Genomic DNA, 22,228 nt, shown 5'->3' with positions numbered 1-22,228 from the left:
TTTTAAACCACCCAGGAGGTTCTGTATGTGTACCACGGCAGAATGGAATCAAAATTCCAAATGTTTGGCCTGTTGGCAATTCTAGTGAGGAAAATCATCCAGACCTAACGCACCTTCTGATGCCATCACCAAACAGATACAGAACTTACTCACAAAGCACCTTAGATATCTCTGGAGATGCAGAATGATATGCAAAGGTTATGCTTTGAATTAAGTATTCCTCTAGCTAGGGAAGCTTCAGGGATACTAAACAAACCTTCTCCTACACTCAGGCTCCCTCAATTAAAATTCTGTACGTTAATAGACTTTGTGATCCGAAGATTTTGATGTGTGAGAACTTCCTCGCCCTGCTGCAACCTTCTCCAGGACTTTGCAGGGAGTTGGATGCTGTGCTCCACGGCTGTGGGGCTCGGCTCATCTCTAGGATTCGGCAGGTCACACAGCAACCCTTTAGAATGAACAAGCGTCTATTTAAAGTTGGGGACCAGCGTGGAAAGCCTTTAAATAGCAATCTTTATCAGCTCCTAAGAATTTATGCCTGATCTTGTCTCTCTTACCTAAAAAAATCAGGGGGGCACGGGGCCCAAGCCCCAAGTGTCTTTTAAATCTGATGTAACTAACTGCCAGCTATTACAGAATATATTCACTCCCTTGAATTACTACAGAAAATCGTGCCAGAAGGAGGGAAACTGAGGCCCTTTGAAACTAAATAGCAAAATATCTACCAAAATCAGCAGTAACAAGACCTCACCTGGACATTCTGGACATGGAGCACTACTTTGGCAAGAAACACTGCACACTTGCTCAAGAGACTGAACTCGCTGACAAAAGCTTGGGGTTTAACCAAAATACAACGTTCGGGCAAAATATCAATGCTTCCCTTTCCACTCAATCTCTAACTCTAAGCTACGCAACTCTGGGTTTCTTTTCTTTTAAACACAGACAGCAAATGGTTTCCTACCTGCTCCCAAAATCCCAAAGCGTGTGGCAACCCCGTCCCTCTGCCCAGCTGCATACAGATGTCATTACTAACATCCTAGCAGACAGACTCCAAGTGAGTGTTGAAACAGAAACTAAATCCAAGGCACGGAACAGCTAAACTTAGAAAAATCAGTCTTCACAACCCGGTCCTGCCAAGCCGCCCCCTCACTCCCTCCCTCGATCAACTTTTCTAACCCGAGGCAAAGAGTTAATAATCTGCCCTTTCATGTTTGAAAGTTTATTTTGTGCTATTTTCAATTAAGGAAATGAAAAGCTATTCTTTTATAACTTCCTTCTTCAGATCAAGAGGAAAAACACTGGAAGACTGCGTGCTCCGATTAAGATATTGCTATAAGCTATACTATTTTAATCAAAGTCTCACTCATTATTACACGTTGGGGATTAAAAACTACCTACCAGGAACCTGGCAAACATCTAAAAAGTGTTCAGCTAATACATTTCAAAACATTAAAGTTACCATAAGCAGATAGATAAACAGATAGAGTGTATATCTTTTTACACGGAGGTATTTATTCCTGTTCATGGTTTTGCTGGGTGTGTTCTTCAGAAAGCTAATCTGAAAACGTAAGTGAAAAATAGCCTTGTTACTACTAAAATCTGCACTGATTTTAAAAAGAAGCATCTTTATGAAACAGTTTATGGATCAAAGGCTGATGTTTTGCAAGAGTAATCCCTACAGGAGAATTAAGTTACTCTTTGTAAAGACAGCACTGTTACAGAACTGCTCTTTTATTTTAGCTGCCTACTGCAAATACCAACCGCGGTAGTTCAGGAGTAGGAATTCCCAAGAATACTTCTGGAGAAATGAAGTTTCTAGACAGTTCAGCTAGGCTCCAGGCTCTCTGCTCCATAACTTGTGGGTGAGCAATCTGTGGTGCATCTCAACTTTTTAATGTAGGTGAAGTTTGGAAGGTCTGCAAATGGAAAAGTCTGAAGAACGAAAAACTTGGAAGGTCCAAGACCGGACACGTTACCTACAACAAGACCATGGTATGATTCCATGTTCCTCTCTTCCTAATAGTCTCTGACTATTTATGGAGAGTGCCTCAACGTCTACTTGCAACCAAAACATCACACTTCTCCCAGCACCAACGAGCTCCATCCTTAACGGCAAAGCCAATGCTGCGGAAGAGAACCACCAGACATCATTGGTATTTCCCAGAAAAAAAATGACCGTGAACCAACAACTAAGTACGAGTGTGTCTAAAATCCCACCTTTACGCTAAAAAAATGAAGTGCAGAGCTTCAGGACTGCTGTCGACAGAACTAACGAGGGTCCTGCAATTAGCAGTTTATAGCTAAACGAACACAAAGGTAATGAATAAAACGTTTACAATGATTCTGTTGTAAGATTTACGGCACCCACCACCTCTCCAGTGGCTGAAGACAGGTATTCAGCAACAAAGGCAGAGACAGCGTGTAAACGGTTTTTTAAGCACATTGGCTTCGGAACTGTCCAAGAGGTAGGAAGTAATGATCCAATGACTTTTACTCATTTGATTTATCTCCCAGTTAAGTAATTGCTATAAGTCTATCTTTACATTACATTATGAATCACAAGGAGAAACACACAATGGACACTAATTGGAATCAACCATTTTCACATTAAAAATGAGTAATGCTTTAAGCAATCTGTCTATTAAAGAAACCTGTAAATGTTTCTACAATGACTGGAAACCATTTGATCTCTTGTCATTAATTTGGTGGGATGACTGTCATCGGGGGCCCATATTAATATAATTAATATTTCAAGTATATAAATTATATTTCAATCATTCCAATTTAAATTAATAGCATAACAGACATACAGGAACAATTGAAAGCCAGCTCAAATACACAAAACCAAGAACAAAGCCCTTGCCATCCCACAACTTCATTTGTCCATTAAAACCTGAAAGAAAATAAAGACTCTTCAAGCTTTCCAAAATCTGGTTTGCTACCAAAAAAATCTGCACCATAAGGATTTGGGGTTTTTTTTTGACAGATGAGCACGTCATAAACCCTTGTGATCATAACGGATATTAAATAAAATGGTCAATTAATTTAATAAATGCACCACTATTATAGAAATTAAATCTGGATCCCGATTTTTTGGACTCAGGATCTCCAGAACCACGTTTCTGCAACTACAGGACTACTCTGGCAAGTACGTAGCGCGATTCCCTTACAGAAGATGAGTCCGGTCCCACAAAGCATTTTGCCTTCTGGTTAACCAACATCCTTCCCCCTTAAATGGAACCCCACTCCCTAAACCTTACCAGGTCCCAAAGGACCATCTTTGTCCAACTTCTACCATTTTGGGGCTCACTGCGCTCTAGTACAACCTGGTTAGCATAACGTTCCACAGAGCTGAGCAGCTTGACTTGGGAATTTCTGGACTACCTGCCTCTCCTCAGAGGGGACGGAAGGTAGAAATTGCTGGTTGTGCCTCGCAGTGCCTGGCTGCAGGGTTCTGTGGAACATTACAGAAGCTCTCAAACCTACCGTTTCCTTGGAGAAAGCCAAAGAATGGACACAAAGACGTTTCCAACAGGTTGAACATTTACTAGTACCAATCGCAGCGCAGCGTGAGCTGCACAGATCTCTTCCTAAGGCAGAAAAAGAGTTCTCCTGGGTGTTTAATAACTAAACTTTATTCAAATAACTAATTTTATGAAGCTCCCTGGACAATATGCTTCATAGTGGTAGAGAAATACGATTTGCTTTCTGCGCCGCAGCCAGGAGAAATTGTAATGAATTTTAAAATTATGGGTTTTTTCCCAGTTTAAAGGGATTTTCCAGTTTAAAACAAAGGAAATTATTAAAAAGCGTGTTTATCAATAATTGTCAAATATCAATTATTCTTAAATAGCTAACGTTTCACAAATTAACATAACGCTTCCCATGTTAACAAGAGATGGGGAAAGTCAGGGACGAGCTCTTTATCAGGGATTGCGGGGATAGGATGAAGTGGAACAGTTTTAGGCTGAAAGAGGGGAGCTTTAGATGAGACCTTAGGAAGAAATGTTTTGCTGTGAGGGTGGTGAGGCTCTGGCCCAGGTTGCCCAGGGAAGGTGTGGCTGCCCCATCCCTGGAGAGGTTCAAAGCCAGGTGGGATGGGGCTTGGAGCAACCGGGTCCAGTGGGAGGTGTCTGGATGTGGGTGGGACTGGATGGGCTTTAAGGTCCCTTCCAACTCAGACCATTCTATGATCCTATGAAATAAATGAATTATTAGATTTGGCTTACCCTTGCTCTGCTGCACCCTAAAGAAGGCATCTCTGGTATTCAGGAGAACATAAGCATCATTAAATTGCCTAATTAATTCAGTATCAGACTGGCATGGAGGAACGGAAAAAAGGCAGAGCCGTTCGATCCCAATGGAGCAGCCAGCAACGCTACCTGGCCGAGGGACAGGATGGAGCGGACAGCAGCTCAGTGCTCCTTCCCTGCCGATTCACAGGCAATAAAGAGGTGTGTAAGGTCTCTGCCACAGATGCTGGTGGTGCAAGAAAGTCTTTTTCTTTTAGAAAGCAAGATGCTCTTCTCCCACCTGAAGATGTGGAGCCCAAGAATGCCAGGAGCAGGACTGGTTGCGTTAGGCTGCCCCATACAGAAACAACTCACCTTCTTTTCAGATGATCCTTGTGTTAAAAACTACCATGACTGCACAGCCACAAGCACTCCCTTCCATACCAGAAAACACTGCAGCAATTAATAGCAATAAGGCCAAACTTTTGCTCCATCTTTTGTTATGAATTTCAATTTTCAAAGAGGACTGTAGCCGAGTCCGCTATGAATTCCAGCCTCCCGTTCATATGGAGCAGATACTTCCAAGAGCCTTCAAGACAGACAAATTCACAGTCTAGCAGTAATACAGGCACCTAAAACACCTAGGAGTACACACAGAGGTTACCAAGAAGGGGGCGCAAGGAGGAGGTGACAGGTTTTTCAGTGCCTGTGGTTTGGGTGCTACAGGAACGATAGGGCTTTGGAATTTTGCAAAGAGGATGATGCAGTGCAAGATTTCATGAGCGGAAGGTGACTACAAGTGAAGTAAGGCAGCTCCCAAAGCAGCAGCTATGCTTGTGAGAAACCCTGCGATTGAGTAACGCGTTTATTAGAGACGATGCATGGCTTTTATTACAGCGCTTTTCATCTCCGGTGTTACTTAAGTGAGGGCAGGAGCTGAGCTCCCGGCACAGGCTGTGCACCACCACCCAGCGCACACGGGTGGGACACCACTAGCAGTTTTTCTGATCCAGCCTTGAAAGGGGGAGTTAAAAAAACCAAACAAGTCAGCTGAACCCTTCGGCAGGTTCAACCCAAATCCGCGTAAGTGCCAAGATCACAAAGTTATTCACTTCCCTAAGTTATCTGCCCCATTCCCCGCAGACAGAGAGCGGGGAACGGCGACTAAAGCAGCAGTTCGCAATAGCCCAGGGAAAAGCTGGTTTTCTAACAGCATGCCAGAATCTAAGGGGGCAATGGGGGGGTTAATTAAAATGCCTACTTCCCAAGAGCTTTTTCAGCGTTAAACCTGCGAGATGTTTCCCTCTGCCAAGCCAGACATCACGAGGAGGGCAGGAGGCGGCGGCCGGGCTGCGTGGCACAGCTGCGGGTGCCCGGCCGTGCCAGGTCCAGGCAGTGATCATCCAGCCCAGAGGAGGTTCAGGCAGATCATCACATTCCTGGTCAATTACTCAAAACCCACAATATGACTTTTATTCCAGATTTATGTTAACTGATGGAGTATAGATTATTCCTCCTCTGGCATAAAGCCTGCCGATACAAATTTAAACTGGCAACGCTCTCTAAATCCGCAGAACAAGTTTACACTGGATTTGTGTTTGGTACCGTGAGGCTTTAGAGGTTTTGGTCCTCTACCAGCAGCCCTAGAGCTTGATTTACTATACCGCTCAAGTGCAGCCTCCAGGCTTTGGAGGGAAAAGAGGCTCTTCCCTTGACTTCTTAATTCAGCCAATTGTCAGGAACGTTGTAAAAACCTGGAGCTGTTCTAACCGGGCAGAACCAAAGCAAAGTGTAGGCTGTGGCTGGCTGGATAAACACCACGTCGTGGTAAAACCATCATCGAGTGCCACGGCAATCGATTACAGGAAACCGAGAACCAAAGTGCTACCTGTGAGCTGTGCTCACCCCAACCACGCCGCTCCGTCGGGTTACGCTTTGCTTACGGAACAGAAGGAGGGATTGCAAAGCACTTAGTCGGGACAGCATACGCACCCCAACATGAACAGGTTCCTAAAGGGAAAAGGATGCTTGTGCACAGGAGTTATCTGTCCAAGCAGGCATGGCACAACCTACATGAAGCAGATATTCCCTCAATTTCACCTGTCTTAGAGCGCTGTTGGCCAGACACTGCAATAGAGCACAGTTTAGTGCCATGTTTCACAAAAGCGTTCCTTTCTGCAGTGAGCAAGGCCAAGTGATTATCTTTTTTTCTCCCTTTCAGAACATGTTCAGTCATAACTGTATAAATTAGCACATGTATTTACGTGCAAGAACTTTCCTTTGGTACAGACTGATAGATGAAACAGCTTCCTACAAAACGTAACTAACCAGAGGATGCTGCGTATCATACTTTTAAAAACCCATTTTCAAAACCAATTAAAAGTCTTCGAATCACAGATTCAAACTTTCCAACTGAGGTTGGAAAAGCCCTCTAAGCTCATCCAGTCCAACCATCAGCCCAACTTCATGTTGCCTCCTAAACCACGGCCCCCAGTGCCACAGCTACATGTCCTCCATGCAGTAAATCACAGCCTAAAGTCCTTATCAGAGGAGCTATGGAGGAGAAGACTTATGTGGATTCAAGGAAAACCTGTGAAGTGTCTGCAAGAAAACCTCACTGAGGGCTGCTAATTACATCAGAAGCACATACAGCTCAGAGAGTCCCTAATGAAAGGCATCTGAGGGCTTAGAAGAGGATCAGAGGAAAGTATCGCATCCTTACACTGTTTGTACTTTTCCTTCTTATGTGACCATAACTGATGTTCTTTCTGATTCTTCCTTCAAATCAGGCTCTAACCCAACACTAACACAACTTCAAAGCCCTCCCTGGGAAGGGAGACGAGAGGGAAAAGAAAAGAAAGCAGGAAGAAGTCACATTATTAGAGGACAAATGGAATAAAAGGAGGGAGACCCCTCCTAAATGGAGTGAAAGGCCCAAACTGGAAAAACAGTGGTGCCCACGACTACCGAAAGGAGAGCCTCACCACAAAGTTTTGCCTCGAGACATGACAGCACATGAAACGGAAACAGTTCCAAGTCACCATCAAGCTCCTTTCTCCTGGGGCTGCTGTTGGCCACAGCACAGCCAGGGCAGGGCAGGGCGACAAAGAGGACCTTCAACCAGAATACCAGGCAAGATGGGGTTGTGGTCCAAGACAGCAAAACTGCTTTGATGTTATCATTAAAGCATAAGACAACAACAACAGTTCTCTCTCCCAGGAAAAATGATTTCCACTAACATTTTATGCCTGCCTCAGTAACTACATGGCAAGTGTTCAGAGACAGAATTCAGTTCTCAAAAAGGTATTTTTGCAACTGGAAAGAGCAGCATTTTCTGGATCAGTTTGTGTGTAGAAGCGTGTTTCCAACTCTACTGTCACCTCCCAGCAATGCTTCTGGCTAATCCTGCAACAGGCCAAAAATACCACGTCAAGGGAACAGAAAACAAGGCTACAGTTGCCTCAATGTCAGTGTGAGCCCTGCAACAGGCATTCCATAAGCGGTTCTCGCCAGTATTGGTCATTTTTGAAGATGAACATCTTCTGAAGGGTGCATATTTCAGTATCAGCCTACAGTTCCAGAGCCAACTGCTGTGGCTGGCCCTGGAGCATGGACCGCTACACGACACCACCAACACCAGGGCTGGTACCAGGGATGTTGGGAAGAGTCAAGTCAAAAGGCGCTGCTGAAGGCCACAGAGCTTGGTCATCCTGGGTCCCAGGTGTCCATCCAGGCCACCCTAGCACAGGCTGCAGCAGCACGGCTCCAAACAGGAATATTCCTATTTCCGTCCAGCGTTCCTCCTCCGCTTCGCTCTGATAGGTGTAAAGTACCTGTTACAACTCCTGGCCACGTGAAGATCTGGATGTGCAGCTTGCAGGACTTGGAAGATTGGCCAACTCTGACCTACTTCTTCCAGGCTGCCAGGCTGGAAAAAGGGAGGAGTTTGGCTTGCTTTCCTCTTGAAGCTTCCTTGTAAAATTCAGCTCCCGTTTCACAGCAGTGCAGGAAGAGGATTCTCTGATGACGCTTGAGTGGTTAAATCAAGGACACTGTAGCCAAGTTGAAGTGCAAGACCAGCCAGCTGTGATCCAGACAACTGGATCAGTCCTAAATGAGCTGCTGCAATATAAATTCTTTGTCCCTGCTCTGACACGGGTAGGCAAATCTCCAGTGCTCTCCCTTTCAGCGAGCTGAGGTTTAAAACACTGCCTTATGTGTGCCTGAAGTGCACCAGACTAATCCAACTCCGGCTTCAAATGAGTCAGCTTCAACACCAAGAACCACAGCTGAAAGCAAGCACGGTCCCAGGGTAAAGGCAAACAAAAGAGAGCTGCGGTGACTGCAACAGCACGGGACATCAGCTCCTCTCTCCCTCCGTGAGACGCTACAGCCAGGGCCAGGCTGGTGCTGCAGGCAGAGAGAAGCACACACTCAACCCACACTATGTCGCAGCTCCTCATTTCCTCCGGAGACGCCAGAGGCAATCAAGAAACACATCAGTGACACTGCCCCAGTGGAAGAACACCTTGACTTGGGTGGGGATGTCTGCTACCGGTAGAAGCAGCATGGGCCAACCGTGCCACGAGAAGCTGCTTTCCACACCCATCATTGCAAGTTTTGCAAGGAGGGTTGAGATGTGTTGACAGGAGTGCTCTCAATCCTTTGATTTGTTTATCTGCAGCTTAACTACAGTGGAATTGCATCCTTAATCCCACCTGGGTTGGCATAAACTGGGATAGTGGCTGAGTGCGAGGGCCACAAGCTATCCAAACTTAAAACCATTTAAAGGGAAAAGTCTTTCCTAAAAATTAAAGCACCCAGAATTACACCGTTCATTATCGTGGCATCAGAAGTAGAGGAAGGAAATAAAAGCCGCAAATCCAAAGGAGAATTAAGGAAGATCGAGGATCACGAAGAGTAGCCATACACCTGCTTTCCCTTGCAGATGCCACCAACGGTTTTGAAAGCCAGTGCACTTAAAGAAAAATAGATCTTTAAAGGTACAAGACAAGTTTTACAATGCTTCTTCCTTTGGCCCAGTTTTCCATCAAACCCCTTGAAAATCCAGAAGGGGACAGACCCTGTGGAAAGAGCCATCAGAGTTTGCAAGCACTTCTCTTCTGGAGTGCTGCAGTTTGGGACTCCGGTCCTTTTCTACAAGTTCTTGTACTATCATGGAAGTAAGGAAAGGCACTACAGCATAGGGTGATGTCTCGGGTAGATACAAAACTAAACATCCACAACATAAGAAGTCACTGCATGAGAGGCCTGTCTTTTCCAGAAGCTCCAAAGAAGTGATTTTCCCAGGCCTATCGACCCCTGCGGCCAGCAGAAAGCTGAGCAATTCACATAATAAAATCCTTGTCAACAACATGCAGACTTTGAGATATTCTTTTATCAGGTTTTTGGGGCAGGAAAGGGTTGGGGAACACAGGGATGGTTGAAGTGAGAAGATACCAGAAGCTGCCCCATGTCAAACAGAGCCAGTTCCAGCAGACACCAAGGAACCGCGGCTGGCCAAGGCCAAGCCCACCGGCAGCGCTGGTGGCACCTCTGTGATACCTATTTAAGAAAGGGCAAAAAGCACAGCACAGCAGCTGTGAAAGAGGAAGGAGAAAACCTGAGAGGAGCAACTCTGCAGATACCAACTCAGTCAAGAAGAGAGGCAGGGAGGTGCTCCAGGTCCAAAAGCAGAGGTTCCCCCATAATGATGAAGTGTGTCACCCTGCAGCCCATGGAGAAGACCACGGTGACACAGGTTGTCCCTCTGCAGCCCACAGAGAACTATGGTGGAGTAGAGATCCACACTGAAGCCTGTGAAGGGTGTCACATGGAAACAGGCAGATAAGCCTCAAAGGAAGCTGTATCCCATGTAAAGCCCATCCAGGAGCAGACTCCTGGCAGGAGCTGTGGCCCATAGGAGACCCATGCTAGAGCAGTCTGGTTTTGAGAGACTGTACCCCACAGAAAGGGCCCACGCTAGAGCAGTTCTTGAAGAACTGCAGCCTATGGGATGGGCTCACATTGGAGAAGGTCATCGAGAACATCGTGCTGTGAAGGCACCACACACTGAAGCTGCGGAAAAGCACAAGGGAGAAGGAACAGGGGAGATCACACATCATGAACTGACTGCAACCCCAATTCTTCATCCCCCTCCACCACTTGAGGGAAATGTAGAAGAGTGAAGAGTGATGCTGAGCCTGGGAAGAAGGGAGGTTTAGGGGGGGAAAGCGTTCTCAGTTTTATTTTTAACTGCTCTAGTCCATTAACTTTAATTTATTGCCTGTTTTGCCTGTGACAGCAATAGGTCAATGACCTCCCTGTCCTAATCTTGAGCCATGAGCTTTCTCTTGTATTTTCTCCCCTCGTGCGGTTGATGGAAGAGCGACTGTGTGGCTTGGCAGGGATGCGGCAGCCAGCCGAGGTCAACCCACCACGCATCTGCTGCAGTTGCTCATCTCAGTTCCTCGAGCCTGCAAAGAGGCTCCCATCAGAAGAGCCAAGCACAGCTCTAGGAGCAGCAGTCATTAACGGAGAAATTAAACCTTTTGGGAAGGTAGAGCTACACTGACTGGACGTTGACAGGACAGAACCTACACTGTGAGAGGCACCTGAGAAGGCACAAGCAAGAAATGGGTAAAGAAAGTTACTGCTGTGCGAAGGCAGCAGTAAATGAGCAGATCCCTGAAGTAAGAAGGGCTTTGCATGAATTCCTGGGAAAGAGAGAGAGTCTGCTCTCAAAACTCTTTTCCCTTCAAACTCTGGGTCACACGTTCTTACTGCGATTCATCATTCATCATCCCCCACAGACATTCACAGAATGACAAACTCTTGTCAGTAGACCGTCTTCCTTCATACGTGAAAAGGATTTGCAGAAAAAATGTCTATGATGCAATTATTGCCATTTTCATTTATTTTGATGCGCTTTATCAATGAGAAACAAAAGCAGCTGCTGTAGCTGAGCTACTCAGATGCTGGTATGACCCAGATTTAGATTTGATTGCTTGTGTTTGTCTGATCGCTCCACAAAAATCTTAGGGCTTGGAGAGACAATGGGAAACCTCAGCCAAATAAAACAGAAAGAGGACTGGAAGCTACCCTAGCTCCAGCTTTCCCTGTTGTTCCAGCCACCTGGATCAGCCAGGACCCTAAAATATGTCTTGAATCAGCAGTGCTGGATGTGTGAATTGTTTGCTCAAGGAAATACGTTGTCCATGGAAGTTACAGCATAGGTGTGAGCTCTTACCAAGTTTTAGGATGACACAATCATTTATCCTCTCCACTAATGAAGATACTAAGAAATCTGGAAAAACTTGCTTTGCCTATCTCCCCAGCCTGGGCTTGAGGAGACAGAGGTGTGGCTAACTGTGCCAAAAAAGTCAGACCCTCCACGCTCACCCACAGAGCCGAGGCACCACACACACCAGATCTCTCAACTAAGGCTCCATGAATAGAGAAAGACCTCAAATCCTTCAGAGAAAATATCAGCAAAAGACACATTTCCACAAACTTAGATTTACTCAGATCTTTCACAGCTACTCCAGAAAATCTTAGAAAGACCAACATGGAAAAAAAAAGGAAATGTAAAACACAACCTCTCATGTTCCCCAGGACCTCCAACATCACTCAATGTAAAGTTAACTCTCTTGCCCACAGAGCGTTCACTCTCTACACAAAATGAAGCAACGACAGAACAAATTAGGAGAAACCTACCAGCAAAGTCAACAGCTTGACAGTGTCCAGCATGGGAGAGCAACACTCAGGCACCCACCCCAGCCAAGGCATCACATTATCTACCAAAGCCACCCTCCCTGGTAATGAATCCAATCCTTGACATCAGAAACCCAGTGTAAAAGTTCAGAAATTCCTTCAACAAGTTATGGTTTCGGCAAATCAAATTAAAAATATACAAAATGGCTGGCATCCAACGAGAGGCCCTCCACCGCTCACCACTTCATGCATCTTTCTGAAGTGTTTAACGTGGTTTCCAACTTGAATAAACAGCTCCCAGCCTCCAACACACCAAGTTTAATATATATGGGAAAGAAAAACAGTTTTCATTTTCCCAAAATAAAGCCAGGAGCAACTACCTGGTTTTTTTCATTTCCAGGGATTTGCCAGGGCTCCGGGAACAAGCCCTGGGAACTTGGAAGCTCCTTTGGAGATACCCCAGACCACAGGGGCAGCCTCAGGCTGCGCAGCTCCCTCAGACAGGAAGCCAAGCAGGTTTCAGTGGCCCTTGAGCCAGTTCTGTCAGGTTTGACCAACACAAAAAGTTGTTATTGAGTAGGCTTTTGGTTTTGATGATTCAGCAAGACAAGTGTTTTGACTGGAAAAAACCCAATTGCATTGGTGGATATTTGGTATTTATACTACAGGACCATGCTTGTCCAGGGGTGGAGGAGGAGAGCACACCAGGGTCTTCTGGCTTTCTTCACCCTTTCCATATCGTGGGGTCCTCATTTCAATGCCGCTTCTTCCCTTCGCATGTTCCCCACAGTCCTATGCCAGAGACTTCTGTGCCTGAGGACCTGTGTCTTTCCATCAAAGCCATCCTCCTACACACGCAAAACAGTGAGCCCCTCGTTCTACTCTTTACAGCAATATTCCCAGAGTCTTCTTAGATAAAGACCCTCCCAGAGGCCACTAGGACAACACCCCACTGCATCTCCTCTGTGTGCTCCTTTCTCACCCCACAGAAATGCTGAATAGATTCCGATTCCTTCTCCTCTTCTGCCAGGGCTCCTCTCTCTCTCCTCAGGGCTCTTGAATGTTCCCCTCCCACCAACCTCCCCAGTTCAAGACCAACCATAGACTCTAATTAGGAGAGCTATAAGCAGAGCTGAGTGCCAGTGCAGCTCCTTTACTTTGACTCAAAAACAGTTTCCAAGGAGGTGCTGGGAGAGAAACAACCACGTGCGAAAGGGACCTGACCAGAGAGGGTGAGGGAGGCACCACACTCGCTTCCCTACCAGCCTACAGCCTCAGGCTCTGCAGGATGCCCGGAGGAGAGAACCTGGCAGCAAAACGATCAAGGAAGCAGGAATATTCTTTCTACAGAGTCAGCCGATATATTCTTCTCTCCCTTTTCCCCCTTAAGACATCTCACTGGTCATTCTTCCTAGTGGTTTCCGGGAAGGGAAGCAAGGGAAGAAGTGCCGGTGTCTCGCATAGCTCTCCACCACCAGATCTGCTTATCGGGTTTGGATCTTTTCCTTTCTTTTTCTTTTTTGCCCCCTCTTTACTGCATTGACTCAGCAGAGCCCTGGGCTTCTTTCTTTTTAAGTGTTCCAACCACCAAACCACAGTCTTTTGAAGACACAGCAATTACCAGCTTCGCTCTACTCACAGCAGCTCTTCTGACTGAGCCAAAAAACGACACGGAGGTGTTGCCTGCTCGTAGGCAAATTGTTTACAAGTCACTCAGCTTTTTTAGATCAAGAAACAAAATCTGCTTTCCGAGTTAGAGCAAGTGAGCAATGAAATGGGTACATCACCCCAGCTTTCACAGGCAAGACCAAAAAAAAGCCACCAACCCACTTAACAATCCTTCAACGCATGACAAGCCTGATGTGTCATCTCCCCCTGCCTACGGCAAAAGGCTCCTAGAAGAGGCAAAATAGAAAGAGAAATACTCACGCATGTCACCAATCGCTCCTTTCGTGACATTTGTGGCTTTCCTTACTGTCACAGTGAATATGTGTGAATACTGGTGTTCCACCTGGAAGTCAGAGAGTTAGAGGCGATTAAGCTCCAGAACCAAAAATAACCTCTCCAAAGAGGTTTCATTTTGTCCAAAAACAGAGAGAGAAATCACCCAGTCAAAATGTTAAGTGAAACTCATACTGGATAGAGCATCTTAAAGCTGAACTGCACCCTGTAGCTTTACTGAAAGGTCAGACCAGGGTTGCTTGATTTTCCTGCAGCCACACCTACTAATCGCAGCAAATAACACTCCTCCTCTCCACAGAACCTGCTTGGAGGCATTTAGTCAGTCTGGGACAACTTGGTAGGGCATGAAAAAGAGATATTAAAGGGGGATATTATGCAGAGCGCTTGTGTTTGTAATTACCTGCCCCTGGTAAAAGGAATGGATGCGATTAATTCAAAGTATACATTCTGGAACAGCCATGTGCATCCTGCACACGTGAAGGACAGCGTTAGTAACGCACGGGATATACCTTTTCCATACACATCAGTATGCAAAGTGCAAGTGTCCCTTGGACAATGGAGGGAAGCTGAAAAGTAAGCTGTTAAAACATTCACAAGCAAACTTCATGCAGTTGCTGGAGGTTCCCGTTTCCTGCAAAGCTCAGGCACACAGCAGGAGCTGCTTTTCTAAGAGCAGGCCTGCCCTGAAAGGAACAGGGAAGTAGAATAAGGCATGAAATTAAAACAAAAGCAAAAAAAACTTAATGAGAAGAGGTCAGTAACTATTTTTACTTTATCTACATACCCATAAGTTTAGCCAATCTACTGAATGCCATAAGAACACCGCTGCACACCGCAAGGCGGACAACATCAGCCCTTGCAGGGACACAGCACGGAGCCTGTTGGCAAGTTCTCAGTTTTACGGATAGATCAGAGCACCTCAGCACTCACGTCGACATCGACACCTGACAGCCCAAGCTGCTCGATAGCCCGTAGTGCCCCAACACGGAGCCCCCGCTGGTACAGCCTGGAGGGGACCAGCCTGCTCTCCTGCAACCGAAACCTGGGCTCTGGAAGGGGACACCCTCGCACCTCTACAGAGAGCACAAACTGCCTGGTTCTTGCAGCTCCAGACACTGTATCCGAGGTGTAGCTCCCACAGGACCTCAGGCAGTCCCTATCCTACACCGCAACCCACCCCTACCTCAGGACCCGAACTCTAAAACCAGAACAGTGACGTTTTCCATCTTTTCCTCGGCACTCCTTGGCTTGGTGAAACATGAAAATAAAACGCTGCCAATCAGTCACAGGGACCAAAATAACTAATATCCAAATTGTAAAGATCTTACAACGTATTCCAAACAGAAGGCAAACAAAGAAGTACCAGAATCACAAACTCACTGAAGTCTATTTAAAATAGCATAATAGAATGGTTTGAGTTGGAAATGACCTCAAAGCCCATCCCGTCCCACCCCCTGCCATGGGCAGGGACACCTCCCACTGGATCAGGGGCTCCAAGCCCCATCCAACCTGGCCTGGAACACCTACAGGGAAGGAGCATCCGTAACTTCCCTGGGCAACCTGGGCCAGGGCCTCATCGCGAGGAATTTCTTCCTAATGTCTAATCTAAATCTTCCCCATGCCAACTTAAAGCCGTTCCCCCTTACCCTATCACTCCAGAGCCTTGGAAAAAGCCCTCCCCAGCTTTCCTGAAGCCCCTTCAGGTACTGGAAGGTGCTCTCAGGTCTCCTGGGAGCCTTCTCTTCTCCAGACGGAACAATCCCAACTCCCTCAGCCTGTCCTCATAGCAGAGATGCTCCAGCTCTTGGATCACCTCCATGACCTCCTCTGGACCTGTTCCAACAGTTCCATATTCTTCTGCTGTTGAGGATTCCTACTGTGGGATGCACTTATTCAGGCTGCGCTTTGCCTTGTGCTTTCTGGCTATATTTTCATCTGGACACTTGCTTTGTTGTTTTTTTGGTTTTGTGTTTTATTTTTTTAAAAAACCCACCTTTTTAAAGGAACAAACAGTTAAACCAACAAAACCTTTCAACCCATACGTGGCTCCGCTTTTAACAGCGACATATGCCTCCGTCTAAGCCATTGCTGCTTCAACTGCTGGACTGCACAAAGACCTTCAGGTGGTTCTCAGCTATTTCAGAACTGGTTGCTTCAGCCAAGCCTTGTTATTTCCCATCTGCAACACACTTACACCCACAGACTGGAACCAAATCTGATCCTTATAATTGTAAAAAAAAAAAAAAATGACAGTTTCTTATAGTTTATAAGTCATTTTCTCAAAAAGGAAAAGGACAAACTTAATTTTCTAGTAATGGCAAGAGTGGCTGGTGATGCTGAAGTAACAGCCGAGTCAGGACCCATTAAGAAAAGAACGCAGACAATACCAGCGTGAGCTGCTCCACAAGTCTATAGCCGAGAGGTCTGCAAAGGCACAGTCACATCACCACGGCAAAATAAAGGAGAAAATACCCACAGCAACACCGGGGGTGTGACCTCAGTGCAGACACCAACAGACTCAGCCCCGGGACTGCTGCATCTTTTTTCAGGCTGTAATCACCCACGTGCTGTGAGGACCGCGGGAGGCTCGCTTTGGGATGGTCTGCCCAGCAGTAGAGTTCAGCCCTGTCATCTCCCCCTCTAAGCTGTAGGAGTTGTCTGGTTCAAAGAAACTGTGGCAGTGTAAACTACTGCTTTCCAAGTGCTATAAATCATCACTGTGCTGCAAGGCGGCTCAGGAACCACAGCAAAAATGGAATCAAATTCTCTCAGCAAGGACTTTTAACCCAATTCCAAAGCATCAAACCCAACTAAAAGGGTTCCGGTGCAGGAATTCAAATTTAAGAAGCAACACCTATCTAATAGCCTGCTTTGTGCCAACATGAAGAAACCAATGAGTCCAGGACATCCATCACCTTTTGCATCACAGCTTCCAGGAGCGGACGGATGAATGAGAAGAAAGATGGGACTTCCCCCTGAAGAAATTTCTACCTCTGCCACACAGCAAAACAAAGTCCAGCGCTTTCCATCCCAGCAGGGTAGACGGGGACTTCAGTGGGTACCTGGGAACAGCTGGTACCACTGTGAACACAGCTCGGTGTAGTTACCCCTGCCTCCAACCACCGTGACAAGCTCTAACGAGTTTCGTTTGCATCTTCAAAGCGCTGGCAGCTGGTTTATGAGCACGTGCCACCTCCACACACACATCAGATGGCTGAAGCGGGGGTTTCACAACGCAGCACCAGCCCTGGTGTTCTCACACCGACTGGTGCAGTTCCTTCCTCCGATACAACCTTGTAATTAAGAGGAACAGCCCAAAGCACAGACACACCACCTTCCTTATTCTCAGCTGTTAAGAAAGAACCTGTCCTCACTAGAGGCCACAAATCAGATCACCGAACATTTGGCAACGAAGAGGAGGATGGGGTTATAATTAAGTTACAAGTACGGGACACGGGCGTGCTGGATTTAGTCGTCAGCTGCTCTGCGGAACTCCTCTGCAATTCTGGGGTACCAGAATCCTGGCTGCAAAAAGGGGATATACAAGGTGCTCACTGACAAAAACCACTTCTGAAAAGTCATTTTCTCGCATCTCCTGGTCCTGCTCATGAAATTCATACGCCTAAATAAAACACCTGCCATCAGCACGAGGCCGAAGCACCACAAAGCAGCGTATTCATCAGCAGAGATCACAGCTACCACATGTCAATAACTCTTGCTAATACCATCCTGAAAGCAGCTTTTTGTTGCCTTAAGCAGCAAAGCCTGTCCTTCCAGCTGCTGTTCTGCCAAGAAAGTAAAGTCTGGTTTAAGATCTTGTATCCTCTGACATTAATGCGAGTACACAGAGGTCTGGCAAAACAGAAAACCACTATCTTCTCTCCTCACGCCTCACCCCAAATAACACACTGAGGCTTATAATTATAGTTATTAATATCTGGCCATAATCATACACTTGGAAGAAATTTGCAACTAAAATAAACCATCTCCCTCTCAGTAAAAAAAATACACAAGTTTTTGTGTTTTTTTTTTTTACCCTAAAATAAACGCTTTTCAGGCAACTTAAGTGCAATCGGAAATTAAGGCAATTTTCCACTTAGGACCCAGTTTGTAAGGGTATCAAGTGGCCTAAATGTCCAAATTGCCAGCCAGCACAACTTTCAGAAGTGTTTTATTGGTTAGTTTTTGGAAAGACTGAATTCTGAAGAAGTTAGAAGCCCTGTGAAAATGCTACAAGAAACGTATCGAGTCTAAATACTTTCATAAACCCAGTCTGTGCTGGTTCGGGTGACTAAGCCGCATTTTCTGACATGACTTATGTTCACCTTAAGTATTGATAAAAATCTGTACATTGCCAACTCCTCAGTTAATTCTGAAAAACAGACAATGGTGTATAAATCACACGTTGCAACACCACGTGGAGCAACATCTGCATACCTTTAGAAATCCAAGGCAGGTTAACAATTTCAGAAGCTCCCAACTAACTCAAACCCCTGTATCTTATCATCCAAAGCGACTGAGCTTTACGCAAGTGTTTCATTTCCCCTTCCTCTCTTCTCCATAAACTTACAGGGGAAAGGAGGAAAAAAATACGTTTTCAACATGCTGTCTCTGAGCACAGGTTTTCCAAATGATGGAAACTTCACGGACAGCATCCACTCTACTGCTTCAGACCACAAGGTTTTCCAGTATCCTGCACAGCGATGGTTCAATACCTCCTGTTTGCACACCATCTACCTCTTCTCACTCCTCATGCGTCCTTTATTCCTCTCCTGCCTTTGACCGCTTTTCCTCCTCCCAGTAAAATTTCCCTAATAATCTGATTTCCCCTACTTTACATATCACTGCATTTGTGCGTGCATAATGCGTATTTATTTCTTTTACTTCCGTAAATTAAGAAAACTTGAGCAGCTGACTGGGCTGGACAAATGAAGATGTTTGCCCTTTCCCTTAAATAACAGATTTTCATAGAGCCCAGGCTCTTTTTTCACCGAATATCACAATTCAGACAAACATCTGCAAATACACACACGATGTTACCTTGAAGTGATTTTCCCCATTGTTATAACATTTATCCCCCATAACAATGTAACTGAAGACATATTATGCATTTTAATTCTTTATTCTCCAAATCTAAAAGACAGTTCTGTCTGTACCTACAATAACTTTGTGAAAGCTTTGTTTTATTCCTCCGAGTCTTTCATAAAACGTGGGGAAAAAAGAAAAAGAGAAAACACATAATAGTTAACAGGAGTAGTTTTGGAAAGTGCAGAATTGAGTCTTTTAATGCCAAATATCATTAAAAATCCAAGATTTTTGCGTTGTTATGAGTCTGCTGCCTTTGCTGTAAATTTCAATTTTTGAATTAAGAAACCTCAAAGATTTCCATTCACTTTTCAAGTAATTACGGGATAAGTTCTTATATTAGCAGCGCTCCTTCCAGCATCAGGAACATTTCTCCAGCAGTAATTCCACACTGCCAGAGGACTGTACCTATGTTTGCTCCTACGGCTGCGTTTTATTCATGCCAATACACATTAGCATCAAAAAAGACCTTTTATATGAATGATTCAATGAGATGTAACCGAGTGCCTCAGAGGCCTCTTCCATAAAGGTACAGACCAGGTCAAGCATTCCATCCAGGAGAGGGCACTGAAGCAGAGAGGAGGAACATTGTTTTAACACCGTTAAATACAGACATCGACCTGAAACTCGTCTTCACACAAAAGCATTTGCAGAACTAGAGTGAGTAAAACATAAGCCTGACTTCTGCTGGCTGCAAACTCCTGTAAAGGATGTGACTGCGTGGGGTGGAAACCACATAATTGATAAGAGATCACTTCAAGGAAGCACAGGCTGTATTTTTAGCAACGTACAAGTTCAACATTATGACAGGCAAACAGTAACTATCTTTGGGCACACATCACTTTTTCTGCTGTGAGATTCTGGGATTGTTGCGAAAAGTGCCCGATAAGAGCACACCCAGCTTGTTCCAAGATTTCAGTTGGAGTAGGAATTGCAATGTCAGTGTTTACTTTGGGAAGTCACTCAAAAGATAACGTGTGAATATTATAGCCAAAAGCCAGCATTCAACAGGCTGCTGAGCCACTCCACCAGCTCGCCACGCAAAGGGCAGTTGTGCTCCCATCTCCTTTCTCCTCCTCCTCTTGTCTCTGCTGCTTTGCTCACAGAAGTTGTGCCCACACAGTTGTGCCCTTCCCTTTGGCCAGCTCGGACAGCACAGGACACAGAACTGATGTGCTGCACTGAACTGGTTGTCTACCAGTTCCACAAGGTCAATCGGCTTTCTCCAGTCACCCACATTTGATAGCTGCCACAAGGGATGTGGAAGGAACCCCAAAATACAGCGGGAAGGAGGGAGCAGGAGCCGCAGGCAGCGGCGTGATGTTGAGCAGCACACATTTCACCGATATCTAAAGTTTGCAGGCTCTATTTTGAATCAATATCACCAATTTACACTAATTTGAGGTGTAACTATCTAAAATCACCTACTTATCCCTCTGTGCGTGGTGATGAAAAGGGAAGAGAGTTATTTGGTAACTAGAACCATACCAAAAAAATTGTACTGTAAGGGACAAAGTTAGACACGTGATGTCACTTTTGTAGAGTACAGTTCAGGTTGGCAACGAGTGCATGGAAAAACTTGCACGAAACAGTCAATTAAAGGCACTTTGGTGAAACACTTTGATCAGGTAAGTGCTTTAGAACGACTCCCTACAGTCCCATATCCATGAGGCTGTTAAGAGCCTGTATCCCATTTTGATCCTACACGTTAGCAACTACAGCCAGTTATTAAATCATAGAATGGTCTGGGTTGGAAGGGACCTTAAAGATCATCCAATTCCAATTCCGCTGCCATAAGCGGGAACACCTCCCACTGGCTCAGGCTGCCCAAGGCCCATCCAACCTGGCCTGGAATACCTCCAGGGATGGGGCAGCCACAGCTTCCCTGGGCAACCTGGGCCAGGGCCTCTCATGGTAAAGAAATTCCATGTCATTACATGCCTTCAAAAAGCTAACTTATATGAATGAAACTGGAAAGATTCAATTCTCTGAAGGCATTTGCTCTAACCAGGCTTATCATTTCTTTAAGGAATTAATAATAACTCTGATGCTGTGCCTTGAGTTAGGGTAAATTCCAATAGGAAGCATTACACGAGACAGTACACAGGACACTGTTGTAAAGGACACTACACAGAGAAGATTCAAAGCTACTTACCACAATGTGTTGGTATGGATCTATGACGGACATCTTTGCCTTAGTTTTTATTCAAGACAACAGTCCAACTTCTATTTCAGTTCCACACAGAAGAGGCTTCCCAGTTTTTCAAAGGAGAGTTCTGTATGACAGATGCTTTAACTATTACGTAAAGAAAAAACATATAATGAGTCTTCTCGTGTTTTATATTTAGTAACAGCAAATCAGTTCCTTCACTTCAGGAAGGTTTCCACAATTCTTTTGTTTACCAAGGACTTAATTTCATATAAGCTATGGAGGTATCGATATTTACTTGCCTGAACTGGAGAAATTTCTTGTGCTTATTTCCTCTACCTCAGGGTAAAACCACAAAGAAATGTTGAATTCCAGTCATTCAAGTGTTTCTATCAGCTCTAGAGAGAAACAAAAGAATAGAGCAATTACATTTATCCATTACATTCAAGCGTGTACGCTTCCGTGCACGGCAATCCTAGTTAAAAAAAATAGCAGTACTTAGTGACAAATTCTTGGTTCCCATGCTTTGCTGAATGTGGATTAAGATGCTCACACAGCCAGGACAGGACAGAGATGTTTGCATCATCCATACAAGTGCAGCACAGGGATGTGTCCTGCACTCACACCAAGGGATGGGACTTTTAGTATGGAAAAGCCAGTTGGAGACCATAAGTACACCAGCTCACATGCGCGCCAGACAACCCCAACCCTTTGAAGTAAGGGTCCGTTTGGCCATTTTAAGGCAGTTTTTCCTCCACCTTTACTGTGAAAGCTTTTTTTGTCAACCAGGAGATTTCTGAAGCTGCACCTCACTGTACTCAAGATGAAAGAAATTCCCACACTTAATCAACAGCAGCAGCGCAGGAGAGCTCATCTGGCAGCTGCTCAAGTGAAGGAGCAGCAAGAGTGCCCTCTGTAAACCTGGAAGGGAATTCCCACCGAAGCTGTGTACAACCTCCCAGGCCGCCCCAGTCATCCAGAGACTCAGAAGAGCCTTTGATGAGCAAACCAGTTGGCCAGGTTCAAACAGGTTCTTCATAAGCCGCTTTTCTGAACACTATGTGAAGATTTCTACTAAAATGAGGGG

The 22,228-nt window shown here is 45.4% G+C and overlaps 1 protein-coding gene across 5 annotated transcripts in view; it reads right to left on the bottom strand.

Annotated features, from left to right (window-relative positions):
• The window catches only part of PLA2G4A (phospholipase A2 group IVA), a 225,138-nt gene that overhangs the window by 44,929 nt on the left and 157,981 nt on the right, over nt 1–22,228 (bottom strand). For 3 of the 5 annotated variants that reach the window (XM_054073588.1, XM_054073589.1, XM_054073590.1), the window contains 3 exons: nt 21,444–21,539; nt 21,148–21,288; nt 13,875–13,956 (listed from right to left, as the gene is read on the bottom strand). In XM_054073588.1, coding sequence (XP_053929563.1) covers nt 13,875–13,956; nt 21,148–21,180 — 115 coding nt within the window. In that variant the 5' untranslated portion in view covers nt 21,181–21,288; nt 21,444–21,539. Of the gene's footprint in view, nt 1–13,874; nt 13,957–14,052; nt 14,130–21,147; nt 21,289–21,443; nt 21,540–22,228 lie in introns of those variants that run through there. The other 2 variants (XM_054073591.1, XM_054073592.1) reach the window with 2 other exon arrangements.

The sequence above is a fragment of the Cuculus canorus genome, chromosome 8 (genome assembly GCF_017976375.1).
Source record: "Cuculus canorus isolate bCucCan1 chromosome 8, bCucCan1.pri, whole genome shotgun sequence".
Classification (NCBI taxonomy): Eukaryota; Metazoa; Chordata; class Aves; order Cuculiformes; family Cuculidae; genus Cuculus; species Cuculus canorus.
This window is presented reverse-complemented; position numbering and strand designations above follow the sequence as displayed.